Genomic DNA, 14144 nt, shown 5'->3' on the forward strand with positions numbered 1-14144 from the left:
GCATGGTATGCCCTACTCGAATGCCATGATGGTTTTGTATACATATGGTTGTTGTTTCAGGGATCTGGAGAAAGGCCTTCAGGCAGCATATGCAGTGGTTCAGCAAGATGACAGTGGTCAAGTTGAGGTGAAGGAAACAGAGATGGTGGAAGGGAAGCAATCTTTGTTGATGGCGGAATTGCCCATCTGTTCAATTCAGATACAGAAGATGAGGACTTCGATGGATTTGTGACAAAAGATTGATAAAAAAATAATGTGAGTGTATTTTTAAATGCGTAGTAGAAGTTTTCACTCACTGTTTTGCTTCCGTTACATTGTTTTAGCATGCGCCGAATAATACGGTGCGCCTTATGTGTGGTTTAAGTACAGAAATAGACCCCGTAATTGAGACTGCGCCTTCCAATCCGGTGCGCCTTATATGCGGCAAATACGGTGCATCACAGAATTTATTGGATACTTTTTATGTTTCTGCCAAATTTGAATTTGGTCGACGTACAGACACACCTTTTGACTGAACAGCTGGCCAGATCCGTTGTGATTCCAGCGCCAATTTCATTTATTTCGATCAACTACACGTTATGTACACTTTTATGCACACACACACACAGTTTTACACACTATTTTTAAAGTCCATAGAATGAAACTTGAGCGTCTTCGCATAGTCTGCAAACTTCGTCGTTGCGTTAAATATTGCTGCCCTAAAGGATTGTGGGTAATATACCTCCTTTTCCTTCATTAAGGTTGGTCCGGAGTAACTTATGCTAAAGATGGCTTAAAGGTTGCATCGAGGCACCTTTCCTAAACATTTTTAGAATTCGACCGACATCCTTCAAGTACTTCTGGGTCATCTTGCTCGGCTACGAAAGGAACATTCCTAAGCAAAAACGAGAATCCAAAGAGGCCATGAGACTGAGAACCGTCAGAAGACAGCTAAACTTTCATCATTCTTGCAAGGATATCAGCTCTCTTTTAACCCACTAAGTAGAGATTTTTTTCCTCACTGGTTATGTTTCCCAATACAGTATATGTAATTCTGGTTACTAACATTTGGGAATAGTTACAATGCTCCAGTCCATTTGTATTTTAACTTGATCCCCAAACTAATTCTGACATTAAAACAAATAAATATTCTGTAAAATCAAACGAATACTCATTTTGTTTTTAGTTGAACACCAACAAACATTTCTTGCTTAGAATCACAAGTGTGCTCGAACCTTTTCCGGCTGAGTTCAGGGTGAGAGGCAGGGTACACCCTAGACTGGTCACCATCCAATCACAGGACACTTCAATTTCTTTTTAATTCTAATTCAACAGCACCACAATCAGCAATTTTCAACATCAACATATTTATGACCATAACTGGAAAACAAGACCACTTTCAAAGAAAAAAAAGTTTGTCAGCCAGCTGGATGGATGGCTCTGAATGCAGGTACTGGCCTGAAAGGTAAGCCAGTTTGTGCGCGTATTTGCATGGTGCTGGAACTCGAATTGTGCCAGGCCAGTTCCAATATAAATGGCACATTTTGAAGGTCAGCCTGTTAGATACAAAAGTCAACGTAAATAAAACAAGCTTTTGAATCAGTATTTTGACAAAATGTGTCATACAAAGGATATCAGTAGAGTGATGCACTATGTTTGGCCACTCTGAATTGTATAGGCACGGAGTAATAAAATGACTATCGAATGAAATCATAATTACAATTAAAATCTTTGTCATTGCAGTGTACATTAACACAATGATCATAATGTGTAGGGAATAGGAATGACCAATGTCATTTTACGACATATCACAAGTCATGACAAAAGACTTAAATAACGCGATGATGCCAAAACACTTTAGTGCTTGAGTTATACAGCAAATGGTTTTGAATGTTTTAACCTTGTAATTTTGTGCTGTGTTTCAATTAAAGTGCATTGTACCCATTCAGTAGGGGAACAAATAAGTTTTAAAAGAACACCAGTATTTAAAATCATATATAGGTAAAACAGAACCTTTGTAGATGGTCTGGCATGAGGTTTGCTGTATTATACAGGGTAATGTAGTGGGTAGGAAGTCCACATCCCTGGCGAATGTGATGTGCCATGAGATAGAAGTCCACCCTATGTAAGGAAAAGAAGGAAGACAGACTTAAAACTTTATGAGAAAATAATTCTTACGGCATACTCACAAGTCCTTTTGGTCCACACTGGACTTGTGCGAATTTCCTCCACATAAAATTGTCCCACCTGCGTAATTTATTTTTTTTCTACTGCTAATTAATTAATTACGATTGCTCGCGCGCATGTGCCTGTGTCTGCCATGGGTTTTTGGTGTTTTTTTTATTTGTAGTACAGCTTATCGATAATTAGTTTTTCGATCTTGGGGGGGGGGTCACAGAACCCCCCCACCCCTCCACCAAGATCGAGAAAAACAAACAAACAAAAAAATAGTAACCTGCACTGTTTAACTGTCGACATGGTAGTAAACAAAGAGGAGAGAGTTTACTTGAGTAGAGATGGGAATTGATACGAATTAAGCAATTCTGATTCCATTTTCGATACAGCTTATCGATCCAATTTCACTTCTCTTATTGATTCTCTCACTGGGTGAGAAAATAAAATACAAATGACATTTGTCATTATTATTGATATTATACATGATAATACAAAAGATGATTCTGCATAGTGATGTGCGATATAGGTAATTTCATATTCAGAAAATGCTATATATCAGATATAGTAGTTTTTCTTAAAATTAAATGAAATTAATGGCAGTTTTTCCTAGGAGTGTCCCGATCTGATCTTTGAGATCGGAAATCGGTCCGATGTCAGCAAAAAAACAAGGATCGGCTCGGACTGGATTTAAAATCACAGATTTTTATACCAGCAGTCTATGCCCGGTCGACATGCAGAGCCCACGTAATCACATGTTGCTAAGGTGCTCACATAGTAGCAAGGAGTAAGAGTGAATGTTGCATGCTTGAAGACGTTTATTGACACTCCAGTTGAAGTTCACTGTAAAACTAAACACATAAAAGAATTATATCTATTAAATGTTCAAATACATCTGAGACTGTTTCTTCGTTTTTGTTCACAAAAATCGCTAGCTCAATGCTAACAGACAATAAATGAAAAACACCATTGAGTAGCTTACGAAAATTTGCATTGAAGTCACTGCAGTTATATTTTTCAAAATAATGAATATTAGTACACAAATGCTGTACAACCACATACAAACACTCTCTGGCATATATTCTTCAAACTGTGAAAAACAAGTTGTAATAATATTTGATGACAACCTACTTCCTTTGTTACTGCAAGTCTGTATTTCATTGTGTGCACCACACTACCCCTCAGAGGTCAAGAAGTGCACAGCAGTTCCTTTATGTAACCCATTGGTTAATGGGTCAGTTTTTCTCATACCTACTGTAGCTGATTATTGTTCTCTGTTTGAGTAATATCACTTGATCAAGCCTTTTATTACATTCCATACTACAAAATCAGTAAATTATGAATGATTATTGCAGATTTTTTTTTTAACCTGTCCTGCTCAGCTGCACGGCCATGCAGAATTGTGGATCTGTATGCCTCTTGTGCTGGAACAATTTTGCTTTGCAACAGGGGACTCCCTCTGTTTATTTTTATTATTTTTAATTATTTCTTATTATTATTGTTTACTGAAAACGAAGCCAGACAGAAAATGGATTTAGGGGATAGACAGAATGGACAAGGAGTATAGGTGTGGGAACCGCAGCAGAACAACAGTTAAACAGTCTAGATATTTGATGAAAAGTACTGTTACAAAGTCAAGTCACGTTCTTATTAGTGTGGGAGTGGGAATCTGGTGATGACATTAAACTAACCAATAGGACAAGAGGAAAGAGGACAGAAATGGACAGGCCAGAACAGGAAGGGGGGAAATGAGCACAATTTCAACACAGAACACTACAAAAACAAAGATTGTATTCGACCACCAGTTTCAAAATCTCACGTGATCTCACAAAAAAAAAAAAAAACACGAAGATGGGCAGACACTTCCGGCTATACACCGATCTTTGCCCAGTGATGCTGAAGGGAATGGAGGCGCAAGTGGTGTAGATGAATAAAAATAAGAATCAGAATCATCTTTATTTGCCAAGTATCTCCAAAACACACAAGGAATTTGTCTCCGGTAGTTGGAGCCGCTGAGCCGTGATAGTACAACAGACAGTCAATTTACAGAACACTTTGGAGACATAAAGACATTGACAAAAAACAATTGTGCAAAAAGATGCAGAGTCCTCCAGCACTTAGAGCAGTTCGAATAACTAATATCGCAATAGTCCGGTGCAATGACCATTGTGCAAAGGGCGCTGAGACTTCAAGGAGTGTATGCGGTTTAAAGTGACGAGTAGTGCGATAATCTGGGACAATGGTTGTGCAAATGTTACAGATACTCCTCAATCAGTGTGCAACTGGCATGAGTGGCCAGTATATGCAAATAGTGCAGCATGGCGAGACAACTACAGTGAGTGCACGAGTAATACATAATTGGCCCCACAGAAATGGGCAATGAACTCCATCCATCCATTTTCTAAGCTGCTTCTCCTCACTAGGGTCGCGGGCGTGCTGGAGCCTATCCCAGCTGTCATCGGGCAGGAGGCGGGGTACACCCTGAACTGGTTGCCAGCCAATCGCAGGGCACATAGGAACAAACAACCATTCGCACTCACAGTCATGCCTACGGGCAATTTAGAGTCTCCAATTCATACATGTTTTTGGGATGTGGGAGGAAACCGGAGTGCCCGGAGAAAACCCACGCAGGCACGAGGAGAACATGCAAACTCCACACAGGCGGGGCCGGGGATTGAACCCGGGTCCTCAGAACTGTGAGGCTGACGCTCTAACCAGTCGGCCACCGTGACAATGAACTCAAGTCAAAAAATTGCCAGCTTGTTGTAATGGAATTATAGGTTAGCTGTTTAAGAAGTTGATTGCAAGAGGGAAGAAGCTGTTGGAATGTCTACTAGTTCTAGTTTGCATTGATCGGTAGCGCCTACCTGAGGGAAGGAGCTGGAAGAGCTGGTGACTGGGGTGCGGAGGGTCCGAGAGGATTTTGCACGCCCTTGTCTTAGTTCTGGCAGCGTGCAAGTCCTCAAGGGTGGGTAGGGGGGGGTACCGACAATCCTTTCAGCAGTTTTGATTGTCCGTTGCAGTCGGAGTTTGTCCTTTTTTGTAGCAGCACCAAACCAGACTGTGATGGAAGAACACAGGACTGATTCGATGACCGCTGTGTAGAACTGTCTCAGCAGCTCCGGTGGCAGGCCGTGCTTTCTCAGAAGCCGCAGGAAGTACATCCTCTGCTGGTCCTTTTTGAGGACGGAGTTGATGTTGGTCGCCCACTTCAGGTCCTGAGAGATTGTAATTCCCAGGAACTTGAAGGTCTCGACGGTTGACACAAGGCAGCTGGACAACGTGAGGGGCAGCTGTGGCGAAGGATGCCTCCTGAAGTCCACGATCATCTCTACAGTCTTGAGCGTGTTCATCTCCAGGTTGTGTCGGCCGCACCACAGCTCCAGCCGATCCGCTTCCCGTCGATATGTAGACTCGTCACCGTCCTTGATGAGGCCGATGACAGTGGTGTCATCTGCAAACTTCAGGAGTTTGACAGTCGGGTTCGCTGAGGTGCAGTCGTTCGTGTAGAGAGAGAAGAGCAGCGGAGAGCGGACACAACCTTGGGGCGCCCCAGTGCTGATGCTGCGTGTGGATGAGGTGGCCTCCCCCAGCCTGACCTGCTGTGTCCTGCCCGTCAGAAAGCTGTAAATCCACTGGCAGATGGCAGGTGAGACGCTGAGCTGGAGAAGCTTGGATGAAAGGAGTTCAGGGATGATGGTCTTGAACGCTGAGCTGAAGTCCACGAACAGGATCCTCGCGTAGGTCCCTTCACTGTCGAGGTGTTCTAGGATGAAGTACAGTCCCATGTTGACTGCATCATCCGCAGACCTATTCGCTTGGTAGGCAAACTGCAGGGGGTGGAGCGTTTGAAACAGGATGGAACTTCGCACATTTCCAGAGATCTGTTGAAGATCTGAGTGAAGACTGGAGCGAGCTGGTCCGCGCAGACTTTGAGGCAGGATGGGGACACGTGGTCTGGGCCTTTTGTTGTTTGAAGATGCGTCTCATATCCTGTTCATGGATGGTTAACGCAGAGGTCAGAGGTGTGATTGTGGTCGCGGGTGCGGCCGGGTGGGTGTGTGGTGTGAAATTGTCCTTTTCAAATCTGCAGTAGAAGGTATTCAAGTCGTTGGCTAGTGTGCTATTGTTCTCAGCTTGGGGGGATCGTCGCTTGTAATTAGTCAGCGATTGGAATGCATGCCAGACTGATTTAGAGTCGTTTGCGCTAAACTTATTTTCCAACTTTGCTGCATAGATCCTCTTTGCAATGTTAATTTCTTTAGTCAGCTGGTTTCTAGCTCAATTATACAGGGCCCTGTCCCCGCTCTGATATGCGTCGTCCTTAGCTTGGCAAAGCTGCTTAAGTTTAGCAGTGAACCATGCCTTGTTGTTGTTGAATGTGCGAAATGATTTTGTTGGTACACAAACCTCTTCACAGAAACTGATATAGGATGTGACAGTGTCCGTATATTCATCCAGGCTGCCAGCTGAATTTTCAAAGACACTCCAGTCTGTGCAGTCTAAACAGCTTTGAAGTTCCATCTTTGCTTCATTGGTCCACTTTTTCACTGTAGGCTTCGCGCATTTAAGTTCTTGCCTGTACGTCGGTATTAAGTGAATTAAGCAGTGATCAGACGAGCCCAGGGCTGCACGAGGTATAGCACGGTATGCGTTTTTTACCGTAGTGTAGCAGTGGTCTAAAATGTTATTTTCCCTGGTGGGACAGTCGATGTGCTGCTTGTATTTAGGGAGTTCGTGGTTGAGTTTAGCTTTGTGAAAGTCCTCGAGAATAATGAGGGGTGAGTCCGGGTGTTTTTTTTCAATTTCGTTGACTTGTTCGGCGAGCGTTAGCAGTGCGGTGTTCGTGTTAGCTTGAGGCGGAATGTAGACTCCAGCCAGTATGTACGATGCGAACTCACGTGGCGAGCAGAATGGTTTACAGTTTAAAAATAGCGACTCCAAATGCGGGCTGCAGTGTGTGCTGAGCTCCGTGACGTCCGTACACCATTTTTCGTTGATATAGAGGCATATCCCGCCGCCCTTTGTTTTCCCCGATGATTCCATGTCGCGGTCCGCTCGATGAATGTGAAAGCCGGGAAGCATGACGGCGCCATCGGGTACAGCGTCGCAAAGCCAGGTCTCCGTGAAGCACATGGCCGCGGAACGTCCGAAGTCTTTACTGGTCTTTAACAGAAGATGAAGCTCGTCCATTTTGTTGGGTAGGGAGCGTACATTCGCGAGGTGGATCGACGGGAACGCCAATCTGTGTCCTCTCTTGCGGAGTTTCATCTGAATGCCGGCCCGTTTCCCTCTGTGGCGCCGCTTCCGTCTCCATGCACCGAAAACCACGGACGCCGCTCCGTAGAGTAGCTCGGGGAAAAACTGAGCGGATTTGCGAAAGTTGGTGACAGAAAGTCCGGAGTAGCCTCCTTGATGGTTAGCAGGTCTCCCCTTGTGTAAGTGAGTCGTGTAAGGTCTCCAAAGACGGACGAAAAACACAAAAACAATACTAGAGAGCGCGTTACCGAGGCGACCACACTGGTAGGCGCCATCTTGGTTTTGAGGAACATTTAAGACTTGCTTTAGAAAATACTGCCATCTGGGGAACCCACTTTTATACAAAAAAAACATCAGGTAAGACGTCTGTTTTCATTTATAGTCATTTCTGTGTTTGTCAATATGGGGTACTTCTTTGATTGGCAAAATTCTGTCATGTTACAATTCTCAGCGTCATGACTCGGGAGACATCGGCTTTCCGCACACACGAAGTGTTTTGGTTGTAAATATTGAACATGTTCATTATTTAACAATGTTGGCCCAGACCTGTTTCTGACCCTAAAATCGGAACAAATCCACTCTTAAAACACCTCAGACTTAAGGACAATATTATTCGATAATCTTAAAAGACATAAGATTGGCTGGCTTTTGACGTGCTTGGTTGGGAAGGGGCAGAATCAGCACAAAAACAGGCCGATTGTCTTTGTGTGTGTATGTGCTGGGCTTAAGACTTTAAGAGAATAAAAGAAAAAAATGCTGTGATTGTTTGATTGATGGGAACGTAACCTGCAACAGCCTGTCAGTGCCTTACTAAAAATGTTAGTTGTGTAGGCCTGTGTGACAAATACAATGTTCCTGTGTGAAAATGTGAGTTTTCTCTACTACGAGGCTACATTTTTGACAATTGTAGATGGCCTGTACGCAAGTGGTTGGAAACTCCAACAACAGTGTCCTCTGCAAAATTGGATATTAAACCAACGCCTTATGATTAGGGTTTGGCATCGAGAACCGACTGGAACAGGGATTAACATTCCGGTTTTCCCAGAATTGTTTAAATTTAGAAATTTCGGTTCCTATCTTATTTGTATACAGTCCGCCAACCCCTAAGAAGAAAGTGGTGAAAACCAAGGAAGAAGAATGTGCATGAAAATGTGCTTGTGCCCAAGGGTAGCGGTGAACAAAAATGTTTCTTAACATTGTTATAGAAAATGTCGGCTCAGTGCAACACTTGGAATAAGATTATATTGTGCAAAGGAGGCTTTCGCGATGTGTCTGACGTGCTCCCTCCTGCTCCGAGCCTCAGCCTACACTTTGTGGAACTTCAGTAAAGTCAATTAGGTGAGTGTGAAACAATAAAATATGTTTATGCCAACAGTGACGCAGCTAACAAGTTAAATGGTGGGTTGTACTCTTGCACCGATGGTTTTTAGCGTTTATTTTAGTCTTCAAACCAACATAGGAGCTGATGACAGACACAAAATAAAATATACATTATTTTACCATACTGGAAACAAAGTAGTCACATTACAAGCTTAACATTGAGCTAAAACTTCACCAAAGGTCAAACTAGCAACTTTACAGCACAATGAATTCACATAAACATCTGACAGTATCACAAACACTTAAACTTGTGCCTCATCGATGGGTAGGTAAAGGACTCAACGTTTTACAGAACATTTAGTTCCATTCATACTCTTTTTCTTGCGGTCTAGTTTTACTTTCGTTTTTCACCAGTGTCGTGTGACGGTACCTTTCGTGCCAAAATGCTGAGTTCCGGTGCGTACCCGTCAAAATAAAAGGCTAAAAGCTTAAAACAGGAAGTCAAGTTAAAACTCGCACATATGAAATAAATATGTGATAAAACAGTCGCAAATAACTATTTTAACAATGCTATATTTAACTTTAAGATGAAACATTAATTAATGAATACTGAGTCAACTGGGTTAGTTCCACACACATTGCCTTTTAGTTCATAGGTTTGATATTGATACTGGTGATAAAGAAGTAGTCATTTGTTCATTTGAGTCTATGCTGTGGGCTGCTAAGAAAATGGATGTTAAAAATTTGGACATCCTTTATTTAAACCATGCAAACATTTTTGACCCAGCCCCTGAAAAGAATCTGAATCGAGATTCTTTTGGAACCGGAACCACAATTGGGACAAGAATCGCTTACATTCAAACGATGCCCAACCCTACTCGACGTGCTGCCCATGCCTACGTGGTGGCTATGTTGAATGTGGGGCATTGACATGCGGCCATGGCATGATGGTTATATCTATTGTCTATTGTGCCGTAGAGCGCAGCGGAGACAGAGACAGCGGGATGATGGCAGTGTTACATTTGCACAATCAACATTGTCCCAGATTATCGCCCTACTCGCTTGAAGTCTCGGTGCCCTTTGCACAATGGTCATTGCACCGGACTATAGCAATATTAGTCATACAAACTGCTCTAAGTGCGAGAGGACTATGCATGTTTTTGCACAATTGTCAAAAAATAAATAAATTACCGGATGCTGAGTAATACAAAATAAGTCTCAGGAGTGGCAGCACGGTAGACGACTGGTTAGAGCGTCAGCCTCACAGTTCTGAGGTGCGGGGTTCAATCCCCGTCCCCGCCTGTGTGGAGTTTGCATGTTCTCCCCGTGCCTGCGTGGGTTTTCTCCGGGCACTCCGGTTTCCTCCCACATCCCAAAAAAACATGCATTAATTGGAGACTCTAAATTGCCCGTAGGCATGACTGTGAGTGCGAATGGTTGTTAGTTTCTATGTGCCCTGCGATTGGCTGGCAACCAGTTCAGGGTGTACCCCGCCTCCTGCCCGATGACAGCTGGGATAGGCTCCAGCACGCCCGCGACCCTACTGAGGAGAAGCGGCTCAGAAAATGGATGGATGGATGAATTCTCAGGAGTCTGGAACATGCCATTTTTGAAACGGTAAGTTTTTTTTTTTGTCAAGCTGTTTGCCTTTGGCAACTGATTTGGAACTAGGAAGCACACTAATTCCTTGCGGTTCATGAAAGCGACTCGCCTATGCTGAGTACTGTATGACAACAATTCCACCGTGACCAAGCAAGCACACTGGCGTGGCAAGTTTGGAAAAAATATGAAACTTTCAAACATTTTCAAGCTTTTTTGGGATTTATTTACAATAACTTTGTCCTCTTGCGCCCGTTTTAGGCCATGAAAAAAACTACAAAACTAACTTTGTACTGTACAGTAATATGGGTGCATATGGCCTCAAAAAAGAAAAAAAAGAAAAAGTGCTTCAATGTAACGGACAATTGGCAACATCGGACGACCCCCTATTAGTCCGATCTATTAAGGTTTCACTGCCGCTGTTTACTGGCAGGCGGGACGATGGACGACTGGTTTGCACGTCCGCCTCACAGCTCTGAGGACCCGAGTTCAAATCTGGCCTTGCCTGTGTGGAGTTTGCATGCTCTCACCGTGCCTGCGTAGGTTTTTCTCCGGGTACTCCGGTTTCCTCCAACATCCCAAAAGCATGCATGGTAGGTTAATTGAAGACTCTAAATTGCCCATAGGTGTAAATGTGAGTGCGAATGGTTGCTTGTTTGTATGTGCCGTGCGATTGGCTGGCAAAGTTCAGGGTGTATCCTGCCTCTCGCCCAGAGTCATTTGGGATAGGCTCCAACACGCCCGCGACTCTTGTGAAGGATAAGCGGTATGGAAGATGAATGAATGAATGTTTACTGGTATTGTGGCGCAATGCAGGCAGAGAATGGGACTGACGTATTTCCAGGTCACAGATGCACAATATGACTAGATCCAATTCCAAAAGACGTGCCTCCCATGCCTACATGGTGGCCATGTTGAAAGTGGCGCATTGATGTGGCGGCCATGTATGATAGTTATATCTATTGTCTATTGTTCGTAGAGCGCAGTGGAGTGAGAGAGAGCGGCATGACTGCGGTGTTAACTCTGAGGAATACAAAACAAGTGTCTGGAGTCGAGAACATTCTATTTTTGATACGGTAAAATTTTTTTGTCAAGCCTTTCGCCTTTGGCAAAAGATTTGGAATTAGGAAGCACATTAATTCCTCGCGGCTCATGAAAGTGACTCGCCTATGATGAGAACTGTATGTCACTAATGTCACCATGATCAAGCACACCACCGTGGTTAAGTTTGGATAAAATGTGAAACTTTCAAATATTCATTCATTCATCTTCCGTACCGTTTATCCTCAAGGGTATGCTGGAGCCTATCCCAGCTACCCTCGGGCGAGAGGAGGGGTACACCCTGAACTGGTCGCCAGCAAATCGCAGAGCCCATATAAACAAAAAACATTCGCAGTCACATTCACACTTATGGGGAATTTAGAGTTTTCAATTAACCGACCATGCATGTATTTGGGATGTGGGAGGAAACCGGAGTATCCAGAGAAAAGCCACGCAGGCACGGGGAGAGCATGCAAACTCCACACAGGCAAGGCCGGATTTGAACCCGGGTCCTCAGAACTGTGAGGCAGATGTGCTAAGTTCAAACATTTTCAAGCTTTTATTTATATTTACAATAACTTCAAGAAGAAAGAAATAAACAAAGAGCTACAAATAAGTAGTAGGATACGTTACAAAGTAGAAACAAACTGACTGACGGAAAGAAGTAATCAGTAGTATATGAGAAACAATGTAAAAACTTACTATGTGTTTTTCATAGTAAGCACAGAAAACCCTAGTCGACAAATCGTTTCTGGATGCCCCCCCCCCGCCCTTCAAACCAAACTTACGCCACTGAGGACGCTTGATAATATTTTCATGTAATTGTAGGGTGCATTTATACATTTTATTTCCTGGGGATGCAAATGGCACCAATTTGGTGGAATGGCCCATACAAGCTTTAACAATATATGGGGGATTGCTTCATTTTAGTCTTTGCTGCGGGCTGCTAGGAAAATGGATGTTCATAATCTGGACACCCCTTTTTTAAACCATGAAAAACCTTTTTGACCCAGCCCCCGAAAAGAATGGGAATCGAGTATCGTTTTGAACCAAAATCGAGAATCGTTTAGCACCAGAATCCAACCCTACTTATAATGCTGTAGTTGGAGAAAGCGTCCCTAAACCACAATCTGAGCCCTTAGCTCCACAGTGTCTGACCCTAGAAAGGTCTGCAACGACCATGCACTAGCCAGGTTTCCAACAGCAAGTCAATTTCAACCCAGACTGTTGCAGTGTTTGGGCCACAACTGAGTTGTGTAGAGCACAATAGCGAGAATATTTTGGAGAAACATATGCTGCCATCCAAGCTACGTCTTTTTCATGGACGCCCCTGCTTATTTCAGCAAGAAAATGCCAACCCACATTCTGCACGTGTTACAACAGCGTAGCTTCGTAGTAACAGAGTGCAGGTACTAGACTGGCCTGCCTGCAGTGCAGACCTCTCTCCCATTGAAAATGTGTGGCGCATTATGAAGCGTAAAATACGACAACGGAGACCCCGGACTGTTGAACAGCTGTAGCTGTACATCACGCAAGAATGGGAATGAAGTCCACCTACAAAGCTTCAACAATTAGTGTCCTCAGTTCCCAAACATTTATTGAATGTTGTTAAAAGAAAAGGTGATGTAACACTGTAGTAAACATGACCCTGTCCCAGCTTTTTTGGAACGTGTTGCAGCCATAAAATTCTAAGTTAATGATTATTTGCTAAAAACAAAGTTTATCAGTTTGAACATTAAATATCTTGTCTTTGTAGTGTATTAGATTAAATATAGATTGAACATGATTTGCAAATCATTGTATTCTCTTTTTATTTATTCTTAACACAACGTCCCAACTACATTGGAATTGAGGTTGTACAAGGACGCGAACAACAGCATGGAACAATAACCAATAATAATAACAACTCTCACAAATAATGAGAGTTGGGTCTTCTACACGGAGGCAACCAATCAGAAGAAAAGAAATGGTCATAGCCGAATATGGACAAAAAGGATATAAAACTGGGTCAAACAGAAGTACTGTAATTTCACGTGTATAATGCGCATTGCCCCCCACCCCCCAAAATTGTCAAAAGTCAATAGTGCGCATTAAACATAGGTATAGGGGCAAATGGAAAAAACTTTCACATTTTATAAATGTATGCTGCCATCTCGTAGTAATGAAAAATCTGTACACTTTCATTCCAAAATGCCACCACCACCTAGTGGTTAAATAAAAAGTGTAGCCTACTCTTTCATTCCAATGTGACAGGGGTATGTATGACTGCATAAATGTACATTTGTGCTCATAAGTTTACATACCATTGCAGAATTTCTGAAATGTTTTTTTATTTTTATTTTTTAAAGTACAACTGACTGAACAACAACCATCATTAATTTCTTCATGGTTATGTTTTGTTTAATGATAATGCTTTTCCGAAATGTTGACCGCTCAATTTTAATCCCATTAAAATAAAATTAAATATGTTTCGCCTGGTCCTTCATGTTTTCTTTAAAGAATTGTACCCATCTTACAAATTCTGCCTGGGTAATCTAACATAGGAGCACAACTGTGTGTTTTCTAATTTACTAAATAAAAATAGGGCCGTGAATTTCAAAATAAGAGCAAGCAAATAAAAAAAAATTACGGTAGCTGTAAGAGCGGCCTTTTTTGGACACTAGCATGACAAAACCAAGGTGTTTTCTTTCTCAATGAAATTGACATTTATACTAAGTCCATGTTAGAGAGTCATTCTATGGAGGTCTAAACAGACAAAATATGTTAAATTTAAT

At 42.6% G+C, this 14144-nt stretch overlaps 1 protein-coding gene across 6 annotated transcripts in view; it reads right to left on the reverse strand.

Annotated features, from left to right (window-relative positions):
* Positions 1 to 1177: 1177 nt before the first annotated feature.
* Positions 1178 to 14144, reverse strand: part of piwil2 (piwi-like RNA-mediated gene silencing 2) — a 101701-nt gene continuing 88734 nt past the window's right edge. For 3 of the 6 annotated variants that reach the window (XM_061766507.1, XM_061766506.1, XM_061766505.1), the window contains 2 exons: positions 1993 to 2100; positions 1178 to 1535 (listed from right to left, as the gene is read on the reverse strand). In XM_061766507.1, the coding sequence (XP_061622491.1) occupies positions 1379 to 1535; positions 1993 to 2100 (265 nt within the window). In that variant the 3' untranslated portion in view covers positions 1178 to 1378. The remainder of the gene's footprint in view (positions 1536 to 1992; positions 2101 to 14144) is intronic. The other 3 variants (XM_061766504.1, XM_061766503.1, XM_061766508.1) reach the window with 3 other exon arrangements.

Source organism: Phyllopteryx taeniolatus, chromosome 3 (genome assembly GCF_024500385.1).
Source record: "Phyllopteryx taeniolatus isolate TA_2022b chromosome 3, UOR_Ptae_1.2, whole genome shotgun sequence".
Taxonomy (NCBI): Eukaryota; Metazoa; Chordata; class Actinopteri; order Syngnathiformes; family Syngnathidae; genus Phyllopteryx; species Phyllopteryx taeniolatus.